This window comes from Bombina bombina, chromosome 1 (genome assembly GCF_027579735.1).
Source record: "Bombina bombina isolate aBomBom1 chromosome 1, aBomBom1.pri, whole genome shotgun sequence".
NCBI classification, from domain to species: domain Eukaryota; kingdom Metazoa; phylum Chordata; class Amphibia; order Anura; family Bombinatoridae; genus Bombina; species Bombina bombina.
Window position 1 is genome coordinate 560,007,502 of NC_069499.1, and position 26,853 is coordinate 560,034,354.

Genomic DNA, 26,853 nt, shown 5'->3' on the forward strand with positions numbered 1-26,853 from the left:
AATTGAGAGCCAGTATGATTTAACTGTAGGGCATTGCCAACAGATATGAAAAAAGGTAGCAGTCTCAGAGCAACCTCTCCAACACTCATTGGTTGAGTTGGGAAACATTTGATGTAGTCTAGATGCCGTATAATACCATCGACTTAGTAGTTTAATGTTCATTTCTGTTACTGGGATGGAAGATGAGGCTTTGGTCATTTTTTTTAAAAATAATATGCCAATCTTTAGGCGACGGGTGTTGATCCATTTCTGTTTCCCATTTTGCCACATATGTGGGAGGAGAAGAATAGAGGGTTGAAGATAGCAACCTATAAATTAGTGATAGAAATCCCTTATGTGGGTGTGAGATATAGCAAAGATTCTCAAAATTAGTCAGGGGGTGTCCAAAATGGGCCTTATCTGGATGGGACGATAAATAGTGCGAAATTTGTAGGTATGTATACCAATTCTGCAAGTTGGGTCCCAGGAAATCGGTAATCTCGGTCAAAGGTTTAAGTTTGCTATCATGGTAAAGAAGTGAGTGTGGAAGTGAATTGTGGAGAGAGGGCTGTGTTTGTGGAGGGAGTAGATGTCTCAATGGGAACCTAGAACTGTTTCTCAAAGGTGTTAAAGATGAATGTATGGTAGAGAGAGGGGTATCTCTTAACGGTTTTATCCCATAGCTTGTATATTTCTATTACCGCCCTGGTGTTAGTGTCTAGGTATTGGCGGTAGGATGTTGGGGTCAAGCAGTTACTACTCAGATCAGGGCTACTGGCAAGAGAATGTTCTAATAGGACCCATTCTTTATTATGTGCATGTTTACACCAGTCTACTACTCGTGTTAGAAAAACAGCAAGTCTATATTGTCTTATATTTGGGGCTCCAATTCCTCCCATGTCTTTAGGGCGATAGAGGGTATTAGTGTTAAAGTGAGGTCGTTTATTCGACCAAATAAATGTATTCAGTTGTTTCTGTTAATTGGAGATCAAATGGTCTGGCAAGGGTATAGGCAATGTCTGTAGGAGGTATAAGATCTTTGGGAGGATGATCATTTTTAAGTCATTGACTCTACCCAACCGTGATAGTGGTTTTTGGTTCCAGGAGCGTAGCATATTTTGTTATAATTCAATGCGATTATATCATCTAGGTGTGGCGAGATATAAACTCCAAGATATTTGATGGCCTTATGTTGAATATGGAAACCGAATTGATTGTGGATTATGCTCAGGTTAGATGCTGTCTGATTAATGCCAAGCATCTCTGATTTTGTTATGTTAATGCGAAAATTGGAATAAAGACCATAGGTCTGTAGCGTTTGTATTAGGGGAGGGATCGAATTTTCAGGGTCTAGAAGCGTTAAGAAAATGTCATCGGCATACAATGTGATTTTATATTCCGATGGGCCAATGGTAAAGCCTTTGACATCTCTATTATGCCTGATATACAAAGCCAGGATTTAAATTGCTATAACAAATAGCAACTGCGACAGGGGACACACCTGTCTTGTGCCGTTGGTAATAGGGAAGGGGTCGGATATAGTGTCGTTTAGTCTAATTTTTGCCTGGGGGTTGTGGTAAAGAGTAAATATCTTTCCAATAAAATCTTGATGAAAACAGAATTTATGTTTACCTGATAAATTACTTTCTCCAACGGTGTGTCCGGTCCACGGCGTCATCCTTACTTGTGGGATATTCTCTTCCCCAACAGGAAATGGCAAAGAGCCCAGCAAAGCTGGTCACATGATCCCTCCTAGGCTCCGCCTACCCCAGTCATTCGACCGACGTTAAGGAGGAAAATTTGCATAGGAGAAACCATATGGTACCGTGGTGACTGTAGTTAAAGAAAATAAATCATCAGACCTGATTAAAAAAACCAGGGCGGGCCGTGGGCCGGACACACCGTTGGAGAAAGTAATTTATCAGGTAAACATAAATTCTGTTTTCTCCAACATAGGTGTGTCCGGTCCACGGCGTCATCCTTACTTGTGGGAACCAATACCAAAGCTTTAGGACACGGATGAAGGGAGGGAGCAAATCAGGTCACCTAAATGGAAGGCACCACGGTTTGCAAAACCTTTCTCCCAAAAATAGCCTCAGAAGAAGCAAAAGTATCAAACTTGTAAAATTTGGTAAAAGTGTGCAGTGAAGACCAAGTCGCTGCCCTACATATCTGATCAACAGAAGCCTCGTTCTTGAAGGCCCATGTGGAAGCCACAGCCCTAGTGGAATGAGCTGTGATTCTTTCGGGAGGCTGCCGTCCGGCAGTCTCGTAAGCCAATCTGATGATGCTTTTAATCCAAAAAGAGAGAGAGGTAGAAGTTGCTTTTTGACCTCTCCTTTTACCTGAATAAACAACAAACAAGGAAGATGTTTGTCTAAAATCCTTTGTAGCATCTAAATAGAATTTTAGAGCGCGAACAACATCCAAATTGTGCAACAAACGTTCCTTCTTTGAAACTGGTTTCGGACACAGAGAAGGCACGATAATCTCCTGGTTAATGTTTTTGTTAGAAACAACTTTCGGAAGAAAACCAGGTTTAGTACGTAAAACCACCTTATCTGCATGGAACACCAGATAAGGAGGGGAACACTGCAGAGCAGATAATTCTGACACTCTTCTAGCAGAAGAAATTGCAACTAAAAACAAAACTTTCCAAGATAATAACTTAATATCAACGGAATGTAAGGGTTCAAACGGAACCCCCTGAAGAACTGAAAGAACCAAATTGAGACTCCAAGGAGGAGTCAAAGGTTTGTAAACAGGCTTAATTCTAACCAAAGCCTGAACAAAGGCTTGAACATCTGGCACAGCTGCCAGCTTTTTGTGAAGTAACACCGACAAGGCAGAAATCTGTCCCTTCAGGGAACTTGCCGCTAATCCTTTTTCCAATCCTTCTTGAAGGAAGGATAGAATCCTAGGAATCTTAACCTTGTCCCAAGGGAATCCTTTAGATTCACACCAACAGATATATTTTTTCCAAATTTTGTGGTAAATCTTTCTAGTTACAGGCTTTCTGGCCTGAACAAGAGTATCGATAACAGAATCTGAGAAACCTCGCTTCGATAAAATCAAGCGTTCAATCTCCAGGCAGTCAGCTGGAGTGAAACCAGATTCGGATGTTCGAACGGACCCTGAACAAGAAGGTCTCGTCTCAAAGGTAGCTTCCAAGGTGGAGCCGATGACATATTCACCAGATCTGCATACCAAGTCCTGCGTGGCCACGCAGGAGCTATCAAGATCACCGACGCCCTCTCCTGATTGATCCTGGCTACCAGCCTGGGAATGAGAGGAAACGGCGGAAACACATAAGCTAGTTTGAAGGTCCAAGGTGCTACTAGTGCATCCACTAGAGCCGCCTTGGGATCCCTGGATCTGGACCCGTAACAGGGAACTTTGAAGTTCTGACGAGAGGCCATCAGATCCATGTCTGGAATGCCCCACAGCTGAGTGACTAGGGCAAAGATTTCCGGATGGAGTTCCCACTCCCCCGGATGCAATGTCTGACGACTCAGAAAATCCGCTTCCCAATTTTCCACTCCCGGGATGTGGATAGCAGACAGGTGGCAGGAGTGAGACTCCGCCCATAGAATAATCTTGGTCACTTCCTCCATCGCTAGGGAACTCCTTGTTCCCCCCTGATGGTTGATGTACGCAACAGTCGTCATGTTGTCTGATTGAAATCGTATGAACTTGGTCCTTGCTAGCTGAGGCCAAGCCTTGAGAGCATTGAATATCGCTCTCAGTTCCAGAATATTTATCGGTAGAAGAGATTCTTCCCGAGACCAAAGACCCTGAGCTTTCAGGGATCCCCAGACCGCGCCCCAGCCCGTCAGACTGGCGTCGGTCGTGACAATGACCCACTCTGGTCTGCGGAATGTCATCCCTTGTGACAGGTTGTCCAGGGACAGCCACCAACGGAGTGAGTCTCTGGTCCTCTGATTTACTTGTATCTTTGGAGACAAGTCTGTATAGTCCCCATTCCACTGACTGAGCATGCACAGTTGTAATGGTCTTAGATGAATGCGCGCAAAAGGAACTATGTCCATTGCCGCTACCATCAACCCGATCACTTCCATGCACTGAGCTACGGAAGGAAGAGGAACGGAATGAAGAATCCGACAAGAGTCCAGAAGCTTTGTTATTCTGGCCTCTGTTAGAAAAATCCTCATTTCTGAGGAATCTATAATTGTTCCCAAGAAGGGAACCCTTGTTGACGGGGATAGAGAACTCTTTTCCACGTTCACTTTCCAGCCGTGAGATCTGAGAAAGGCCAGGACGATGTCCGTGTGAGCCTTTGCTCGAGGGAGGGACGACGCTTGAATCAGAATGTCGTCCAGGTAAGGTACTACTGCAATGCCCCTTGGTCTTAGCACCGCTAGAAGGGACCCTAGTACCTTTGTGAAAATCCTTGGAGCAGTGGCTAATCCGAAAGGAAGCGCCACGAACTGGTAATGTTTGTCCAGGAATGCAAACCTTAGGAACCGATGATGTTCCTTGTGGATAGGAATATGTAGATACGCATCCTTTAAATCCACCGTGGTCATGAATTGACCTTCCTGGATGGAAGGAAGGATAGTTCGAATGGTTTCCATCTTGAACGATGGGACCTTGAGAAATTTGTTTAAGATCTTGAGATCTAGGATTGGTCTGAACGTTCCCTCTTTTTTGGGAACTATGAACAGATTGGAGTAGAACCCCATCCCTTGTTCTCTTAATGGAACAGGATGAATCACTCCCATTTTTAACAGGTCTTCTACACAATGTAAGAACGCCTGTCTTTTTATGTGGTCTGAAGACAACTGAGACCTGTGGAACCTCCCCCTTGGGGGAAGTCCCTTGAATTCCAGAAGATAACCCTGGGAGACTATTTCTAGCGCCCAAGGATCCAGAACATCTCTTGCCCAAGCCTGAGCGAAGAGAGAGAGTCTGCCCCCCACCAGATCCGGTCCCGGATCGGGGGCCAATATTTCATGCTGTCTTGGTAGCAGTGGCAGGTTTCTTGGCCTGCTTTCCCTTGTTCCAGCCTTGCATTGGTCTCCAAGCTGGCTTGGCCTGAGAAGTATTACCCTCTTGCTTAGAGGACGTAGCACCTTGGGCTGGTCCGTTTTTACGAAAGGGACGAAAATTAGGTCTATTTTTTGCCTTGAAAGGCCGATCCTGAGGAAGGGCGTGGCCCTTACCCCCAGTGATATCAGAGATAATCTCTTTCAAGTCAGGACCAAACAGCGTTTTCCCCTTGAAAGGAATGTTTAGTAGCTTGTTCTTGGAAGACGCATCAGCCGACCAAGATTTCAACCAAAGCGCTCTGCGCGCCACAATAGCAAACCCAGAATTCTTAGCCGCTAACTTAGCCAATTGCAAAGAGGCGTCTAGAGTGAAAGAATTAGCCAATTTGAGAGCATTGATTCTGTCCATAATCTCCTCATAAGGAGGAGAGTCACTATCGAGCACCTTAATCAGTTCATCAAACCAGAAATATGCGGCTGTAGTGACAGGGACAATGCATGAAATGGGTTGTAGAAGGTAACCCTGCTGAACAAACATCTTTTTAAGCAAACCTTCTAATTTTTTATCCATAGGATCTTTGAAAGCACAACTATCCTCTATGGGAATAGTGGTGCGTTTGTTTAAAGTAGAAACCGCTCCCTCGACCTTGGGGACTGACTGCCATAAGTCCTTTCTGGGGTCGACCATAGGAAACAATTTTTTAAATATGGGGGGAGGGACGAAAGGAATACCGGGCCTTTCCCATTCTTTATTAACAATGTCCGCCACCCGCTTGGGTATAGGAAAAGCTTCTGGGAGCCCCGGCACCTCTAGGAACTTGTCCATTTTACATAGTTTCTCTGGGATGACCAAATTTTCACAATCATCCAGAGTGGATAATACCTCCTTAAGCAAAATGCGGAGATGTTCCAATTTAAATTTAAATGTAATCACATCAGATTCAGCCTGCTGAGAAATGTTCCCTAAATCAGTAATTTCTCCCTCAGACAAAACCTCCCTGGCCCCCTCAGATTGGGTTAGGGGCCCTTCAGAGATATTAATATCAGCGTCGTCATGCTCTTCAGTAACTAAAACAGAGCATCCACGCTTACGCTGACAAGGGTTCATTTTGGCTAAAATGTTTTTGACAGAATTATCCATTACAGCCGTTAATTGTTGCATAGTAAGGAGTATTGGCGCGCTAGATGTACTAGGGGCCTCCTGAGTGGGCAAGACTCGTGTAGACGAAGGAGGGAATGATGCAGTACCATGCTTACTCCCCTCACTTGAGGAATCATCTTGGGCATCATTGTCATTATCACATAAATCACATTTATTTAAATGAATAGGAATTCTGGCTTCCCCACATTCAGAACACAGTCTATCTGGTAGTTCAGACATGTTAAACAGGCATAAACTTGATAAGAAAGTACAAAAAACGTTTTGAAATAAAACCGTTACTGTCACTTTAAATTTTAAACTGAACACACTTTATAACTGCAATTGCGAAAAAACATGAAGGAATTGTTCAAAATTCACCAAACTTTCACCACAGTGTCTTAAAGCCTTGAAAATATTGCACACCAATTTTGGAAGCTTTAACCCTTAAAATAACGGAACCGGAGCCGTTTTAAGCTTTAACCCCTTTACAGTCCCTGGTATCTGCTTTGCTGAGACCCAACCAAACCCAAAGGGGAATACGATACCAAATGACGCCTTCAGAAGTCTTTTATAAGTATCAGAGCTCCTCTCACATGCGACTGCATGCCATGCCTCTCAAAAACAAGTGCGCAACACCGGCGCGAAAATGAGACTCTGCCTATGCTTTGGGAAAGCCCCTAAAGAATAAGGTGTCTAAAACAGTGCCTGCCGATATTATTATATCAAAATACCCAGAATAAATGATTCCTCAAGGCTAAATAAGTGTTAATATCAATCGATTTAGCCCAAAAAAAAGTCTACAGTCTAAATAAGCCCTTGTGAAGCCCTTATTTACAATCGTAATAAACATGGCTTACCGGATCCCATAGGGAAAATGACAGCTTCCAGCATTACATCGTCTTGTTAGAATGTGTCATACCTCAAGCAGCAAAGGACTGCAAACTGTTCCCCCAACTGAAGTTAATTGCTCTCAACAGTCCTGTGTGGAACAGCCATGGATTTTAGTTACGGTTGCTAAAATCATTTTCCTCATACAAACAGAATTCTTCATCTCTTTTCTGTTTCTGAGTAAATAGTACGTACCAGCACTATTTGAAAATAACAAACTCTTGATTGAATAATGAAAAACTACAGTTAAACACTAAAAAACTCTAAGCCATCTCCGTGGAGATGTTGCCTGTACAACGGCAAAGAGAATGACTGGGGTAGGCGGAGCCTAGGAGGGATCATGTGACCAGCTTTGCTGGGCTCTTTGCCATTTCCTGTTGGGGAAGAGAATATCCCACAAGTAAGGATGACGCCGTGGACCGGACACACCTATGTTGGAGAAAGCCAAATTTGTGAAAAGCGCATTTTAAAAATTGCCAATCTAGTCTATCAAAGGCTTTCTCCTCGTCCATAGACAAAAACACAGACGGGACCTTTTGATGTTGGGCATATTCCATAAGATGGAGAATTTTGGTGGTGTTATCGCTAGCCTCTCTAAAAGGGGTGAAGCCAGCTTGGTTGGTGTGGACAATTTCAGGCAAGACTTGGTTGATTCTGAGGGCCAAGATTTTCACATATATTTTTATATCTATGTTCAATAAAGAAATTGGGCGGAAGTTGGCTGGCGTCGTAGGTGGCTTGCCCGGTTTAGGCAATACCAGTACTTGTGCCTCCAACATTGAGGGTGGGAATGGGTTATTTATATTAGATTCATTGAATAATGAGGTAAGGAAAGGAGCTAAAGAATTTGAGAATGTGCAATAATATTTAGCTGTAAAGCTATCTGGTCCTGGGCTTTTGCCCATTTTCAGGCTTTTTATAGCAAAAAGAGTTTCCTGTAGTGAAATTGGTCTATTGATTTGATCTCGCTGTTCTTTAGATATAGCAAGCAACACGCAATTATCTAAATACTGTTCTAGGGCAGTAGAATGGCCTGAGGTTTGTGAATTTTTCGGTAAGTTATATAGTGTGGTGTAGTATTCATGGAATGACTTTAGGATTTCGGAGGTAGTTTGCAGCGTTTTTTTATGACAGGGAGGATGTAGCTCATAGATATAAGACTTACATTTTTTTTCTTTTTTAGAGCCCTAGCTAACATTTTGCCTGCTCTATTACTCTCAAAGTAAAACAGGCTGTTTGTTTTTTTCCTGTGAGATTGATATTCAATATCGAGAAAAAGATTTAGTTCCTCACAAATTTTTGGGATATCTTTTAAAGCAGTGGCGTCAGTTGGGGATTTTTTCAATAGGTATTCTAGTTTTGTGTATTTATCCATTAACTCCTGATAATGTTTATGGTGGGTTTGTTGGCAGTGTGCTTTTAGCTTAATGAATTCACCTCGTAACACACATTTGTGTGCTTCCCAAAGTGTATGGTTATTGTTAACAGAATGTGAATTAAGTCTGAAATATTCAGTTATGGTGTTCGTAAGTTTGACAACTGAGTCAGGGAAGTCTAAGAGAGAGTCATCTAGCTTCCATAGATGACTGCTGAGTGGTCTGACCATGAAGTGGGGGATATGTCACATTTGTGGACATGGGTGAGGCTTTTTTGGTTTGTAAAAATGTAGTCTAGCCTACTGTAAGTTTTTTAGGATGGGAGAAAAAGGTGAAATCTCTGGTGTCATAATGCACAAACTTCCAGGTGTCATAGATTTAAATCTTTAAAACCCCTCCACAATATAGTGGTGAGTTTATGTGAAATTTGTATGATAGGGTTAGTGTTGTCAGTTTTGGGATGTATGGATACATTAAAATCGGCTAAAAATATTGGGCCTACAGCTAGGTCGAAAATTTTCCTAAACATGTAGTGGAAAAAAGGGAGTTGGTTGGTGTTAGGTGCATAAATATTGATAAAGGTGACTGGTCTGCCATAGAGAAGGCCCATAAGACCCAGGAATCGCCCCTCTTTATCAGTTATCTTGTGGTGTAAAGTGAATGGAAGGGATTTATGGAACAAGATACTCACTCTGTTTTTCTTTGACGATCCGGAGCTATGGTAGTGAGTTGTGTATAGTTTCCCAAAATACTTGGGTTCCTTCTGGTGTCTAAAATTGGTCTCCTGCAAGAATAGAATGTCAGCATGACGCATAACTAGGTCCGATAGGGCCTTTGATCTCTTGTGAGGCGAATTTAATCCCTTTGCATTCTGAGTTAGTGTCAAATGGCGTACCATATCATGCTTAGCGTGTGACATCTATATGGTATATGAGTGTCATGTATTGTATAGGAGTGTGATATGAACTAGAAGCTGATGTAGGAGGGGATAATACAAGAGTATGTAGAACTGTATGCATCCTAGCATTGTACATAACAAGGCAACTCTCATAATAGCATATATTTTCAACTATGAATAACATTGTAAACAGTATAAACAAACAGAACATAACAAACAAGACAAAACAATAAAAGGCTCTCTTCCTAATGTAGGCTATACTGAGAGCAACATGTGGGGGAACCTACTCAGCAAGTCCTACATAGCGGTATATCCTGTTAAGTGGCTTGCTTCCTGGGCAAACATTATGTCGAGAACAACAAAGTACAAATAACTATTTTATGTAAATTGTGCTAAAGAAGAAGATAGGTTCAGTGGAGCTTTATTAAAGGGACAGTAAACCTTAAAAATAATGTTATATAATTCTGCACATAGTGCAGAATTATATAACATTATATTAGCCAAACTTTATAAAAACCTAATGTACCCTACTAATTTTTTTTAAAAAACGCTGTTTTACAGACCCGCTATCTGTGCTCTGCTGAGCGGGTCTGTTATATTTACTCAGCGCATCGGGCCAGCTGTATAGGCACAGCCCGGCCCGACCGCGCCATAAGACTAAGTGCAGCTCGCTCCTGCTGTCAGACAGAGCAGGAGCGAGCTGCACTTAGTCTTATGGCGCGGTCGGGCCGGGCTGTGACTATACAGCTGGCCCGATGCGCTGAGTAAATATAACAGACCCGCTCAGCAGAGTACAGAGAGCGGGTCTGTAAAACAGCGTTTTTTAAAAAAAATTAATAGGGTACATTAGGTTTTATAAAGTTTGGCTAATATAATGTTATATAATTCTGCACTATTTTTAAGGTTTACTTTCCCTTTAAGCATAATAATTTAGCTAGTCTATTAGAAACTTTGAGAAAAACTAGCTCCTACTCAGTGCAAATAGAGGTAAGGAACACATAAGGTCCACGTCTATAGTGGTCCTATCTAAATAGACAGCATAAATAGCAGTTACGTTGAGAATACAGAGATGGGTATGATTATTCAGATATATGAAGTATGAGATTATTAAACCTTTATACATTCAAGTGTAGTGTGTAAAACAATCATATACAATACCCAGCAGGTAAACTTCTAAAAGAATTCAATTCAGTTCAAAGCAGCAGTCAAGTGAGGCTCATGGGAATCATTGTGTCGGACTTATCTTGTGTCAGAAGTGTAGGTTTTGGAGGATTGGTCAGCAGTCTTGGCGATTTATTGACTTTGTCCTGTTTATTGGCCACAATGGTCCAAGAAGTGGATGAGTCCATGTTCCTTCTAGAAGGCGATGAGGATGAGGTGCTTGGAGTTTCAGATAGCTGTGGAGAGTCTAATTCCAGTGTTTTGCAGAAAGAAGCAATGTCCTCCGATGTTCTGCAGAGTGTTATTCCTTAAAACCCATATCTGAGTGGGAAAACCCCAGCGATAAGGGATCTTCTTGTTCCGTAGAAGCGATGTGAAGCGGGTGCAAAATCCTTTCTCCTCTGCAGTGTTTGGAAGGATAAGTCTTGATAAAATTGTAATACATTCCCTCTGTATCTGAATGGTTGTAGTTTCCGTGACTGGTTCATGAGCATTTCTTTTTCCCAAGAACTTTTTGAAACGGATAATTATGTCTCTTGGAGGGGCCGTATCTGGCGGCTTGGGTCTAAGTGATCTATGCGCTCTCACCCATTGGATCTCTGAGATACTAGTTGAGTCTTTTATCTGTTGGAATAGGGATTGCAAATAGACAGGAAAGTCTCTTGGAAGAATGCTTTCGGGGACTCCCCTGATGCGTATGTTTTTTCTTTGTCTTCGATTCTCCAAGTCCTCTAGTTTTTCTTGGAGTGAGGAAATAATTTCTTGATGTTGTGTGACTTGGTCAGTAAGATTTTGTACATCTTCTTTAATCTCTTCCTGGTTGCCCTCCAAGTACTCCACCTGGAATCCTAAGGTGTGGATATCCTTTTTCATGCCCGCAAGCTCCTCTCTCATGCATGTGCGAACAATGTCACCAATGTCTTGCTTGGATGGCAAGTCGTGAAAAATAGACGCAGACATTTGTGTGTCCTCAGGTTGCAGATTAGGGTCAGTGGCGGCTGGGGTATCTCCAGAAAGCCTTTTATTTCTGGCCTCAGAATGATCAGAACGCTGCATGTAGGATGATATAGGCAGGGATTTCCCTGATAGGGGCTTGGAAAGTTTGTCTTGTTTAGTATTTCTCCTAGTAGCCATTTTGATAGGGCCAAAGGGTGTAAACAGCACAAGTAGTCTGTTTTGTATATTAAGAGTGCTGTAAGGTTAAATATGTAGAAGTCGGCTTCAGTAGTATAGGCTCACTATAATATGTCACAGCCTGTATCAGTATAAAATGATGTGTTTTAACACATTGACTACTGCTCTGACGTTTTTTTGTTTGTTTTTTTTTAAAGTAATCATAGGAACCACGAATGACTTCGGTCTCTCTTCATGTGTTCTTGTAGCTCTACTTCTCTTTTTTTTTTACCCTTCCCTTCTATCAGTCATTGGTATCTCTCCACTGCAGCCTCATGTGCCTGTGTCCACTTGTACCAGCCTGAGCACTGTTTAGTGTAGTTTTAGTTAGCTGCGTTTGAGGAGGCAAATTAGTTGCGCACTTTGTAGCGTGGGGAGGCCTAAGATGGCGGCGCCCTGTTTCTAGCACTACATATATTCTTGTGGCTGCTCCGCAATAGCGGTATAGCGAGATGAGGTGAGTTTCTCTCTGTCCGGACCCCTCTAGTTAGCAGCTGATTATATTGTTTGTAGCTGATATCGGCAGTTGCCGTTGTTAGTGTTACCTCTATATAGCTCCCGTAGCTTTATCGGACAGGGCCCTCAGTGACTCAGTCATGTGTCTTAGAGATCCCAGAGATCTGTCTCTCACCTGTTATAATGAGCTAGAATGATGCCTGCCGGTCACCGGAGTTATTATTGCTGGCCAGCTGTAATTTTTTAAGGTATATGCCCAGGATAGCATAGTTTGATCAGGACTCATCCACCAATAGAAAAGTGCTGTCCGGAGTTCTGAACCAAAAAATCTTAGACACCTTCTTTTTCAAATAAAGATAGCAAGAGGACGAAGAAAAAATGATAATAGGAGTAAATGAGAACGTTGCTTAAAATTGCATGCTCTATCTGAATCACAAAAGAAAAAATTTGGGTTCATTGTCCCTTTAAGCTTGACCCACTAAAGTAAAATTCAAATTTGACTAAAATAATTCAGATTTCATCAATCTTTATTAAACAAAAGTGAGCATTTTTGGATATTTATTTGTATTTAGTTTGTACACATGCAAACAGACTGCACTTTTGAATCATTGTAACACAATTAAATAATTTGACACAATGTAGACCTCAAAGCAGAGGTAACTAGTTTCTCATTCAAATACTTTTAATCAGTTATCTATGCATATTTCATAAAATCTAATATTTGAAGAAAGTAAGATGACTGTGAATCTAGTTAAGTTTGCTATTAATTTTTTAAGAGCAGTGGAGCTAGGCTATGATCATTGATTCCCAATTTCAGCACAAAAAAAAACAAAAAACTATTAAACATATGAAAGAGCACTACATGAAAATGCTACAATTCTTTTCTTCATGGAGTTAAAGGGATACTCAACCCACATTTTCATTCATGATTCAGATAGTTCATGCAATTTTTAGCAACTTTCTAATTTACTCCTATTATCAATTTTTCTTTGTTCCCTTGGTATCTTTTATTTAAAAAAACAGGAATGTAAGTTTACGAGCCCTTATTTTGTTCAGTACCTGGGTAGCGATTGCAGATTGGTGGCTAAATGTAGCCACCATTCGGCAAGCGCTATCCAGGGTGCTGAACCAAAAATGCTTTGAAGGAGTGAAAAAATGGATTATTTGCTGGTTGTTGAGAGAAGAGCCTTAACGGTCAGTAGCACAGAGTAAAGTGGGGTGGTATTTAACATTGTGTGCAGCCCTGTCAAGGCCCTGTTGTGGGACTTGTGGTCATGTAGCAATATATTGTGTATCCTGGGCCCCTAGGTCTGGCTCCTATATTTTAAGGTCCCTACTTTCCTCTGTTATCCCCCTTGTATAATACACTCCATTTGCAGTCAAATCAATATTGTGCCATTCTGTATGTGTGTGACAGAGAGTGTGTGCTTGTGTGTGTGAGAGTGCGTGTGCTTGTGTGTGTGAGAGAGAGTGTGTGCTTGTGTGTGTGAGAGTGTGTGCTTGTGTGTGTGAGAGAGAGTGTGGGCTTTAAATTTAAAGGGACATAATACTCATATGCTAAATCACTTGAAACTGATGCAGTATAACTGTAAAAAGCTGACAGGAAAATATCACCTGAGCATCTCTATGTAAAAAAGGAAGATATTTTACCTCACAATCTCCTCAGCTCAGCAGAGTAAGTTCTGTGTAAAAAGTTATAATTCAGCTGCTGCCAGCTGCAGGTAAAAAAAATAAAAGAAATGAAGAAATGAACAGCAGCCAATCAGCATCAGCAGTGCTGAGGTCATGAACTTTTACTGTGATCTCATGAGATTTGACTTGACTCTCATGAGATTTCATTGTAAACTTCCTTTACCTGATTGGTGAAATAAGATGAGAGTGCACGATGCTCATCCCTTCAGATGTCCCAGGACAGACACACTAAAATGCTGCTTAGAAATCCTTTACAATGGGAGGTGGCTACTGAGGAACTTTTGAGGTAAAATATCTTTCTTTTTTACATAGAGATGTTCAGGAGATATTTTCTAGTCAGCTTTTTACAGCTATGCTGCATCACTTTCAAGTGTTTAAACATTTGGGTATTATGGCCCTTTAATAATATCTGGGGGCGTGCTCATCGTAAAATTGTTACCAAAGGGGAGGCCCACTGCTTTAAAGCAATACTAAAGTCAAAATTAAACTTTCATGATTCAGATGAGCATGCAATTGTAAACAACTTTCCAATACAATTCCATTATCAAAATGTGGACAGGGGCGAACTGAGCAGCCAGGCAAATAGGACCTGGACCGAGTGCCCAGCATGTAGGGGGCCCACAAATGGCATCTCAATGGCTCCTGGTGTGCTGCTTAAGCTGGGGCTGACAGCTGCCCTAACAATAACTAAGCAGTTAAGTGTGGGTTTAGAGGGGACCTTGTGCCTGGATGTGGGGTTTGTTGCTTGGGGGACCCTAGAGTATGGGGGGCCCTGTCAGGGGTATGTCGCTGTGAGGGCCATGGAGTGTGGCGCCTGGCCCTGGAGGTTGGGGGCCCTGTCTCTGGCCATTGATGTTGGTGGTCCTGACCCTGGAGGTTGGGGGGCCTGGTGGGGGCAGGGCAGGGAGGCTACCATGTTCATTTGCATACATTTTAATACATTTGGGTCAGTATGAGACATTGGGAGCCCTTCCCTAATTTTTGCCTGAGGCCCTGATTGGTCTTAGTCCACCCCTGAATGCTGATAGTCTTTTTTTATGCACACTTTCTAAGGCACCAGCTCCTACTGAGTATATGCACAAATTCACAGTATATATGTATATCATGCATTTTGTAATTGGCTAATAGATGCCACATTGTGCAAGACGGAATAAAATTAACTTTTTCAGAAAAAAAATCCACTACACATTTGAGATTTAGACTAAGGGGCCGATTATTTAAAGTTCTCTAGGCTGGTGAGATTCTATAAGATTGCTTGCCAGTCCTATTTCCCTGGTGAAATTACTTTTTACCGTGAAAACAGGGTGTCTTGCTAAGGGACCTATACTACATTTTTGTACGGGAAGGAGACGCATAAATTACAAAACTACACAATGAAATTCGTAATTTTAAAATCATACAAAACAAATTCACCTAAAAATACGCAGGAAAAAAATGTATCGTTAAGGTTGATCAAAAATCATAACAAACTTGTTCACCAAAAATTGTATTTTATCAAAAACATAAAATTTGTAAGAAAATTACACAGGAATAAATTGTATTACATATGCACAGCGTAAATCATAATTCAAATACAGTGAGGCCTCGGTTTACGAATTTAATTCGTTCTCCGGGTCGTTTCGTATTGCGAAAAATTCGTAAACCGAAACACGGTTTCCCATAGGAATGCATTGAAAATCAATTAATGCGTTCCGGAGGTCCGAAAAAATTCAAGTAAAGTGTCCAAAAAAGGCTCCAAAAGGCTCCAAAAGGCTTAACAACTTGCTGCAAATGGCTCCAATGTCTCCAAAAGGCTCCACAACTTGCTGCAAATGGCTCCAAAAGGCTTAACAACTTGCTGCAAAATGGCTCCAAAACCTCTCCAACACCTCTACACTGGTACCCAAACTTCATTAATTCAATCATACTTGAGTATGCAGGGGGCACAGGGGCCACTGGTTTCGTATTGCGAAAAATATTCGTAAACCGAGGGGGGCAAACCGGCATTTTGTTTCGTATTGCGAAAAATATTCGTAAACCGAGGGGGGCAAACCGGCATTTTGTTTCGTATTGCGAAAAAAATTCGTAAACCGAGTCAAATTTTCTTCAAATTTCGATTTCGTAAACCGAAATTTTGTATACCGAGTCGTGCGTAAACCGGGGCCTCACTGTACATTGGGTGAGAAAAAAACACAAAGAAATTCATAGTTCTAAAGTACAAAATACAAACTGTAATTCTTGTTTTTTTCATAATATGGGCTTATATGACATTTTCTCTCATACCATAGCATAATTCGATAAACAATTGTGCACTAGACTTCTCACTAAAAGGTAACAAGCTTTTAGCAAAATACTCAGTACACTAATTACTCTGAAAGGAAACCTATGCATAAGAAAATTACAGCAAATTTAAGATAAAGGCACTGAAAACAGCGTAATTTGATTAGCACTAGGTGTAATATTCAAGTTTTAAAACACACCGGATTCCTTTGTACTTTGCTCTCCATTGTGATCTTCTACCTAGCAGAGAGCACTCGCTATTTTTGTGGGAAACATCTCGCCACTCGCAGGGAAAGACACTTTTTTTAATATAGAATTCAATAAGGCTGCCCCAGCGAGTGTTGGCGTGGAAAACCATGTCTAGAACTGCACATTTTATTGAATTGGCCCCTAAGTGTGTTTCATAGCCTTTTTTATTATGCATTTGTTGATTAGGTAATTCTACTGTATTTAATGGTACTTTAATGAAGATGGAGCAAAAATGGGATTAAAAAGATGACTAGAAAACTCCTTTAGTACTTAAAAGACCACTTCACTTACAACTTTCCTATAACCCTCTATTTAGTGAAGCGAGGACACCGATACTGAGCTCCCTACTCAGCTGGAGAGTACAACTCATTAGAATAATAAAATAACTTACTTAAATGTTAGCTCAAACACTGATCCTCCACTGTCATTGCAGATGGCGAGAGTCGGGTCATCTGTGAACTGAATAAAAGAAGAGAGGTCCATTATTTTATTTTTTTTTTTTATATATTTTTTTTTATTGAGGTAAAAGATGGCATACAGAGATATCATTAAAACACACCATAAATGTCATCACCAGAAACATAATGCAAAGCTGAAAATACAAGGAGTGTTAATATAAATGCGAGCATTATTAATAACATCATCTAGCAAGATAACAAACTTAAGGAACGCTTAGAATACTATGTAGAAACATAATTCAGTTACGCCAATACAAGCTGAAGCCTTCTCGTTTAATCGAGGGCCACTCTTGGACCCCCTAACCGAATGGGATTTTTGCAATAGTATGCAACAAAGTTTCACAGTTCAATCAATAGGATTTCAGAGAGAGAGAGAGATGATAAGTAAAATTTAAAATGTCATTTTATTGAATTCGTTAAAACAGACCTGGCACAGCACACAGAAATCCCCACTGCTGACGCGTCAGCAGTGGGGATTTCTGTGTGCTGTGCCAGGTCTGTTTTAACGAATTCAATAAAATGACATTTTAAATTTTACTTATCATCTCTCTCTCTCTCTGAAATCCTATTGATTGAACTGTGAAACTTTGTTGCATATTTGTTGATATTTAATACGAGTTCAGGAGAGCTCCAACAGTTCTAACATAGGACAGTATACGTCACAGGTACTCACCTGTTGAAATTAACAGTGAAGTATATACAGCGTTCATGCCGGAGGGCAGACGGTTTACTAACAAGTACTTCTGAGTCATTTGTATCCGCTACCAAGCTGAACTGTCTGAAATATACAGTTATCGATTGACACCGGAGTGGTAAGCACGCTGTTTATGCATATCATAAGTCTGAAGTGTATATTATAGGAACGGTTCTTTTTTACCTGTAAACTCTGTGATTCCCGCACCTGTTGGGGCCTCTAATGAGGGGTTGTTCACAAGAGTCATATGGACACTATTATCGCACTGTACTAGTCGAACACAACACCTTGAAATATTTTTGCAATAGTAGAAGGCTACCTGAAATAGGGAAGACCACTCGTGGGTCTATTGCTGTTTACCTCAAATTTTGAATTTTTTTTTTCCCTTTTTTGAGTTCTGGCCTCTCAACAACTAGAGGAAAGAGTAAAAATAAGCATATGAGAGTTAGAGGCTCTTTTTTAACAGTCTGTCATATGGTAAAGTTGTGGGGTAAAATATATAGCTATAGTGCAATAGATAATGAAGAATATATCTAGGGTGCGGTATTGGCGAGAGAAATCGCCTAGTTAACCCTCCTGTTATAGGAGGTGTATTATATAGAGGGGGGGGAGGTGGTAATTAAGTAAGCTAGGAGACAAATATATAAACTAAAGAGTGCACGAATAACTAAAAGAAGTAAGCTAGGTGTATTCTGAACTAATGAAGGCTCTTATATGCGAGGATGCCCAATCTGGAGTCCTCAAAATTGCTCTATTGCGGTTAGTTTAATCTTTATGTAGCGCATACTATGGCCTTGCCTATCTAGATGAACGCAGGACCAGCCTATCAGAAAAAAAAAAATTATTAGCCTGGATTCATGGTAGGATGACTATAGACTAATGAGTAGGAATCACAGCAAATATGGGAATGATCTCTCTCTCTATATGATCTATGAATCTGAATTGGCTAAAGTAGCACCTAACATATCAGATATTTATCAATGTATAACTAGAGCATAGTGGGACCGGAGCTATGATGAGAAGTAAACAGTTTTTCACATTCCCTTGTAACCTATCCCCGCCCCCTGGGCACGGGCCCTATGTCCAGGCGACGGGCAAAACAATTAAATTAGTCAAGTGGTAAGTTGTGAATTTTTCCAAGGAGCTACTCACACCCAAAATATTGGAGATAGTCTTAAATGTTTGGTGGAACATTAGAAAGGAGAAAACAAATCTAACTAAACCATATGGGTAGAACAGAGTTGCATTCACTAGTAATATTATAGGGTTGCTTGTAAGAATAAAATACAGTTATACATTAATAGTAACCAGCAATTAAACAGTGATTTCATTCCTAGGCGCATTGGTGCAGTAGAACACAATATGCATATGGATATACATGCAATGCATTAGGATCTAAGCCTTGTGTCCTAATTAACAGGAACATAAAATATGTGCCAAATTGGACTATAGATAAACCAAAAAAAAAAAAAACTAGTAAAACTAAACATTAGAAACTGCGTGCGCTGAACATGCAAAAAAGTCTTTAGTAGGAAAAGATGCACTGGACTGCAGTATGTCTCATCCACTTTTAACTGTTAAATCTGTGGACACACTTAAAGCTCAGAGCTTAGCATAGATAATGGAGACAGTGACAGTCATCATTCCTCTGCTGGTAGGATTAGCTCTTTTAATCAGAAGGAGGCAGAAAAGAAAAATGTATAGCTACCTGGTTATGACCTGTATGTATATAAATAAAAAATCTGCAGGGGGTAACTCGATATATATATTATTAGGCATCTTGAGGCAGTCCCAAGTGACATGAAATCAAAACCAAGATTAGACACGTATCTGCTGTGTTTAAAGTAAAAGCAAATCTCTACTCCCCTCCAGTGGTAGAAAGTGGAATCTACATCAGCCATCAAAAAGATATTAGTTAAAATTTCGGAGTGTAGTGTATTATAATAATATAGATGGTTTAAATGATTAAGGGCTATGAAACTAGGAAGAGCAAATTAACAAAGACAATTTCCATATGATTGCTCCAGGTGGGGAGAGAACTGCAGGCAGAGAAGTATATCGGCACAAAATAAACTGCACTATCACCTTCACATAATATGTCAACAATATGAACAAGCAAACTTTGCTTAATAATGAACAAAACAGATATAAGTGTAGACTCATGATGGACAGTTCAGAAATAGGCAAGCACGCCGTCACCATAATCAAAGTCACACAGAGGTCCACAGTAAATGAAATGGACTTGGTAAAATTTAAAGCTGACCCCTTATCCAATGCCTCTAGGGATCATGACATCTGTGTCCAGCTGCAGTATCCGCTCTAATGAGCATTCTGATGGGTCATCATTCAATTCATGACCGGTAGTGAGGACATGAGATGTAGGCTCACTCTCTTCAGTAGTTGCATTACGGAACAAAGGGAAAGCCCCCAAAGACCCCCTGGGTGAATAGGACCTAGCCGTATGTATTGCAAGGGGAGAACTCAGCTTACATGATGTAGGCCATAAAGGTACTGCATTAAGATGTGGAACACTAACAATCAGCAGGCGTCCTCTACAGGTTCCCATCTGGAACGGGGTACATGCTTTGTTAACCATGATAGCACCGTAGGTCTCACATTTATGCCCCACTGGTTCCTGACACTCAGGAGAGGTGATATACTGTGCGGTGGTAGCTGCACTTAACAGTGCTTGTGGCGGACACCAGTCCTCAGTGCCTGTACACGCTGCTGGGGAATCCTGAGGGAGGTTAACCCTGGGAGGATCGGCATGTACAGCTCTTAGGGTGTTGTCAAAATTGGTCTGGTACTGTTCAAGTAAGGAGCTGATTTCGGCAAGGATATATGTCGCTAGGGCCATGTTAAAGGGGGAGGTGTTGCTTCTTTCGATAATGCAGGTAGTGTCTCTCGCTGGGTTAAAGTAGTGATAGAGTGGCTTGATGTACCTTATCTCCGTTATTCAGCAGATTGCAAAGTTGTCCTTAATGAGCAATCTTCAGTTCATCCCAGCAGAGCTCCAAGACTGGAGAGTTAACAGGTCAGGCTTGTAAGAGGGCAGCCATATTGAGGTAGTAGACTCCCGCGTGGCTGTTCAGTTAGATTCAAGTTAAACTAGCATTATAACTTTTTGTTTTCAGAAGCCCCTCACTCCTTGCATAGAAAGTCTAGTTGTTGAGACGCAAGTTGTACCATGTAGGGGATAGATAGATCAAGGTATTAACTAAAAGTTCCAAGTTTAGCTCAGGAGCTCCCCTAAGTTGCGTCCTGCTATGGCAGAAGTTGGCTCCGCCCCAGAGAGGTCCATTATTTAACCTCTTCAATTCAATTCTGGCACTCATGCCAGGACACAATACTCCATGATTACCAAAGTGCTAGCCTTTACAACCAAAACACTTGTGCAATACTGATAGATAATAACATACAGAGTTAAAAATACTACTAAACCATTCTTATTTAAATGGAAAAAATAAAAAATGCAGATGTTATTTATTTTAATATTAATATTTAAGGTTGATGCATCTTGTTCTACTTATTATACCTGGTGATTATGCTCAGAAATTATTTTACTATGGATCATTATTAAAAATCTAAACAACTATTGAAATATTTAATCAGGACTTAGTATTATTGTCAGTTATTTGTAGAGCGCCAACAGATGAGTCTGCCTATAGCTACGTAAAAATGTGTTCTCTCGTTCCTTAAGTAAGTGTGACTAGCCCCAAAGTTTCATATAAACTAGCCAGTTTTTGTATTAAAGTGCACTACATGACCATCACACCTATGTGAGTTTATTGAACATCCTATTCCAAAACCATGGGCGTTAATATGGAGTTGACCCCTTCTTTGTTGCAACAACAACTGCAGATCTTTTGGGGAAGCTTTCCACAAGATTTTGGAATGCGTCTGTGGAAATGTCAGCTTATTTATTCAAAAAAGCATTTGTTTGGTCAGACACTGATGTTTGACAAGAAGGTCTAGTTCTCAATCAGAGTTCCAATTCATCCCAAATGGGGTTATGGTCAGGCCTCTGTGCAGGCCACTTGAGTTCCTCCACACCACACTTGTCAAGTCATGTCTTCATCAACCTTGTTTTATGCACAGGGACACAGTCATGCTGGAACAGGAAAGCACCATCCCCAAGCTGCCGCAAAATTGCAAGCACTCAATGGTCTAAAATGTCTTTGAATCCTGAAGGATTAAAAGGATGTTAAACAGTGTTTCATTGTGGTAATAAAAAAAAAACCTTAAACTTGTACTTAAAGGATTACTAACTTTTGTCTTTTGTACTGAAAATGGAACCCACATTTCAACACATATATATATAATAAAAAACTAACTAACTTATTTTCATTGTGAAATGAAGCTGAATAACGGCATAAAATCAACTTTTATTATTTCATCAGGACGTCACCTAATCCAGCCTTCCAATATGGGCAGTACATATCCAAAAGCACTAACCTATCGTAGCTATTTTTTTGCATATAATTAACCGCCGATTACGTCTCTTTGCGCATGCGCTCTTTAATCCAACAAACAGTGCATGCGTGTTTGCTCTGGGTGAAGCCGAAATCGCCCATATCTTAACCTAAATCACGCTTGCTCATTGTTCTGCAGAATCAATGAAATAGGTTATCAAGGCATTTTATGTTCAATCAAAAAATGTTTCAATGCCTTTTGTTTATATCAATAAATGTCATGTTCTTTACGGTATATATATGAAGATCCAAAATGAAATAATAAATAAATATATTATATTTATCAGTTTTAATAAATAGTATTCCCAACTTAATTTTTAATTGCTCGTTAATTCTAGGGAGGCTTTTTTTAAATATATTTTATTGTTAATTCTATGTATATTCTAATTTATAAAGTTAATTGCTCGTTAATTCTAGGGAGATTCTATTTTATAAAGTTAATTGCTCGTTAATTCTAGGGAGATTCTCAAAGCGCATGCACTCACGAAACCAACTTACCTACACAGTGCAGCAAACTCTTCTGATCCGCGATCCATAGAACGGGTCTACTGCATACAGAACTGACATGCAGAGAGTGACGTAATCGATAACGTTGCGCTATCTTATGCATGTGCAACAAGGATAACGGTCGCCATCTTCCAAACGTGGTTGTCAGCCCGGAATAGACAACGATAAGATTGAAAAACGGAGTGGGTTTGGAAATTGTTAAAACTTTGGAGCCAAGTAACTGGTTTTTTTTTAGTGGTGATTAGTTTTTTTGTGCCTTCAGTGTCCCTTTAATAGAAACCATTGCAATATGTATTTACATTTTATTTATTTTTTTACACTACATTACATTTATGCTTCCTGTCACAGCCCTACAAGGCTGTGACAGGAGGTTTTATCTTAGCCTGATGGCATAAAACTTCTAGGCTAGAGAATAGAGTAGATAACAGGGAGTCGCTCATGCCGAGAACTGACAGAATAAAAACATAGACATTCTCAGTGTAGCCTGACCGAGATTCTCCCACCAGACTGCCGGATAGTGATGATTTATCACTCCAGAGAACGTTACCACCGCGGCAGAGTCCAGTGGCAGTAAGCTTTACACCACTCCAGCTGACGCGTGGATTGCGCATGTTGAAGTGATGTTTTGAAACCCATTTCTTGAAGTTCTCTATGCACAGTTCCTGTGCGGACGTTGCTTCCAAAGGCAGTTTGGAACTCTGTAGTGAGTGATGCAATAGATGATAGACAAATTACTTCAGCCCACAGCAGCCCCTTCTCTGTGAGTTTACCAGGTCTACCACTGCTGTTGCTCCTAGATGCTTGCACAATAATAACACTTACAATTGACCGGGACAGATCTAGTAGGGCAGAAACTGACTTGTGACAAAGATGGCATCCTATAATAGTGCGACATTCAAAGCCACTGATCTCTTCAGTACAGCCCATAATACTGCCAATGTTTGTCTATGGAGATTGCATGGTTATGTGCTGGATGTTATGCACATGTTAGCAAAGGGTGTGGATGAAACACCTGAACTCAATATTTAGTAGGAGTGTTCACATATTGTGTTTTCTTCTATTTCTCTATAAAAGTGTTTGATAAATTTCTCCACTAAGCACTGACTAACTTTGCACTATACAAAAGGAAGACAATGGAGACGATTTATCAACCCCTTCACCCCTCTACGGCTGTAGGTTCTTACAAGAGAACCTACAGTCAGTATTTTACAAGCAGCGGTCATCAGAACGCTGCTTCCCGACCCCGTATGTGCGCCCCTGTCCACCGCAGCTTGATAAATCGACCCCAATATATATCAGATGTGAGAGTGACAAAATAAGTTATTCTCTTAAAGGGACTTAAAATTCAAAACTGTAATGGCACATGAATGCATTTAAAATTCTGAATAAAGGCATTTTTAAAATAAATATGTTATAGCAAAGAATACTTTTTTTAAAGGTTAGCACTTTTTCAGAGATCACTTTTACTGTGCACAGTGCATATGTACATATTGCCCTGTGCACCTGCATTCAAACCCTGAGCCTGCCCAGAGAGTAATAACTAATTTTGCATCATTCACAAACACATGCTGCTCCTGACTCTCTGAGCAGGTGTAGTGTTTGAATCAGGTGGCGCGAATCATATGTAAATATGCTCCTTGTGCAGTAGACGCTATCACTGAAACAGCCATAACTTTTTACACCTTTTACCATTTTTGCTAATATATATGTTTTTCCAAGATGTTTCTATTCCATGCTGAAATGTATTTAAAGTAAATGTAAATTTTGATCCTAAAGTGCCCGTTTTTTTAAAATTTGATTAAAAACAGGGGCACTTTAATTCATCAAAATTTACATTTCACTCCTGTTGTGAAAAAAAAAACTTAGCTTTTAAACTTGACAGCAACTCTAGCTTCCTCCGGTCGTCGCAAGCCATTTCTGATGTCAGAAATGATGGATAGGTCATCCTCCAATCACGGCTTTCCCCCCCGGGGGAATCAGTGTCTGATTTAATGCCGTGATTGGAGGAAGCCGGATTTCTCATTTTAGACCCAGGAAGAGGCTTTGCGACGGGTGGAGGAAGCTGGAGCTGCTGTCAAGATTAAAAGGTAAGTTTTTTTTTCACAACAGGAGTGAAATGTAAATTTTGATGAATTAAAGTGCCCCTGTTTTTAATCGAATTTTTAAAAAACGGGCACTTTAGCATCAAAATTTACATTCACTTTAAGTGCATTTCAATTTTGCATTTTATATTACTTTAAGTACCTTGCATATTTGCCAGAGCCTAAAATATGAAGCCTGTGTTATTATATCTGCTTGAAACAAACAATTTTTAAAAAAAAAAACAGACTGTATCATTCTCAAATAGGAAATTCCAGTGTTTCATTATCTGTAACCATAGAAACGTCACGCAATTGAAATTTTCCATCTTTCAGGTAACATGCTGTGAAATGTATATGTACATTTATCCTTTCTTTTTCATTTCTAACCTTTCTTTACAGTCTTCTTCCTCCCTTTCCTCTATTAATGATCAGTTACAAAATGAATTATGTGTCTTATTTTGCACCTTTTCTATGTTTTTAAACAAGAAACGCAAATCTTTGAAAATCAAAATATCTTACTACTGCCCAAACCAGAGATCCCAGAAACAGAGATATTAAGCTGAAAGGGGGAATATGCAAATGATATTCAACACAATACAAATCAACATGAATGCATGAATATCAGTGAGTGTAAAATAATGCACAGATATTACAGATGCCACACAACACGTAGGTCACATGACAGACGTTAGATTGAGCTGACTGCTACTCCTTTTATTTTAGTTTTAAATATGCTGGGATATTCTAAAGCCTGGAAACTAGGGCCTTTATGTCTTAGACCTTTGGTCAGAAAGAGTTAACAAGGCATTTACCTTGATGTGTAAAATGGCAGTTCCTGGAGGATGAGCGTCTGTTATGGTTCTTAATAGTTTCCCACTGGCCAAGTCCCACATTGTGATCTGAGGATTGAGAAGAGGAAAAGGAGGCAACCTATGGTACAGTGTTGAGCACATAAAAAAAACATAAAAGTGCCAAGGCAAGAGACCTGCTACTGCCCTATTTATGCCCCAGTTTTGAAGCTAAGCTACATTGTTGGATATATGCATAAGATGACACAGGAAGACAGATGAGTTACTACACAAGTAATATGACTCCATATAAACACAAGAGAGGAGGCCCCTTCTGTCTTCCCAGCCATCCTTCCAATTTAAAGATTCTGCCGTATTTAAAAAATGCAGCAAAAACATGCTCCTTAGTACTAGAAAGGGTTAACAGCACATTATTTATTTATTTATTTCCTGAAATGTTTCTACAACCATTAGTGGGGGGAAGCACAATAGAGACTACAGCATCAGGGTGAATAATATTACAAGGATGAGACAGAGAGGAGTGAATACTTACCTGTCCCTTAGCAAAGCCACAGAGCAACCGGGAGCAGTCATTGTTAATACTCAGGGCAGACACCGCACCATACTGAGCGCCAACTGCTGTGCTGCCCAAACAAAGTCTCAGGGCCTGGTTTGTGTCTGTAGAAAGGGGCAAAACTATTATTTCAGCACAGTAGTATATGCGATCTCATAATTATCACTAGATTTGCACAGAATGAAAGTAAAATAATGAAAAACAATTATTTCCCATGCAAACAACAGTATACAGAAAAGTGACTGCAATTAGCAAAAAGGACATAAATGGGTTAATAATTTTGCACAAGAACTGTTGTTGTAAAAGAGATAGTAACTGCCAGCCATGACATGCCCCTTAGGCAGCAACCTAGAATCTCTGTCACACATGCAATACAAGGAACCAGAGATTCTGTGCTACAATATTTTGTAGAAGCCAAAGGTTTCACATAAACATGTTAATTAAAGTGAAAGTAAATCCTAGCGTTTTACAAACGCTAGGATTTACTATTGAAACAAATAAAGGGCACTTTCATTCATGAAGTATAAGATACTTCATGTAGAAAGCTCCTTTATTTGATTCATCGCCGCTCTTAGCTCCTACAGCAGAGCACGGGTAAAAAAAAATTTGGCTAAGAGGTGACGTTTTCACCTCTTTGCCAATATCCGTGCGGTAAATCCAGCTCCCATGGGTGCCTAACAGCCGGGTTTACAGCACCTACCTACAACATAAAAACGTCACCTCTTAGCCAAAAAAGTTTTTAGCCGCAGGCTGCTGTAGCAGCTAAAAACGGCGATCGATTGAAACAAATAAAGGAGCTTTCTACATGAAGTATCTTATACTTTATGAATGAAAGTGCCCTTTATTTCTATCAATAATCAATCCTAGCGTTTGTAAAACGCTAGGATTTACTTTCACTTTAAAGAAAAAAATTAAAGGGACATGAAACTCAAATTTGTTCTGTCATGATCCAGATAGAGCAAACTATTACTTCTATTATCTAATGTGCTTCCTTCTCT

General features: G+C 40.3%; 1 protein-coding gene across 1 annotated transcript in view; it reads right to left on the reverse strand.

Annotated features, from left to right (window-relative positions):
* Window positions 1-26,853, reverse strand: part of VPS8 (VPS8 subunit of CORVET complex) — a 478,663-nt gene that overhangs the window by 401,665 nt on the left and 50,145 nt on the right. The window contains 3 exon segments of the mRNA XM_053698746.1: window positions 16,673-16,740; window positions 25,306-25,392; window positions 25,835-25,959. Coding sequence (XP_053554721.1) covers window positions 16,673-16,740; window positions 25,306-25,392; window positions 25,835-25,959 — 280 coding nt within the window.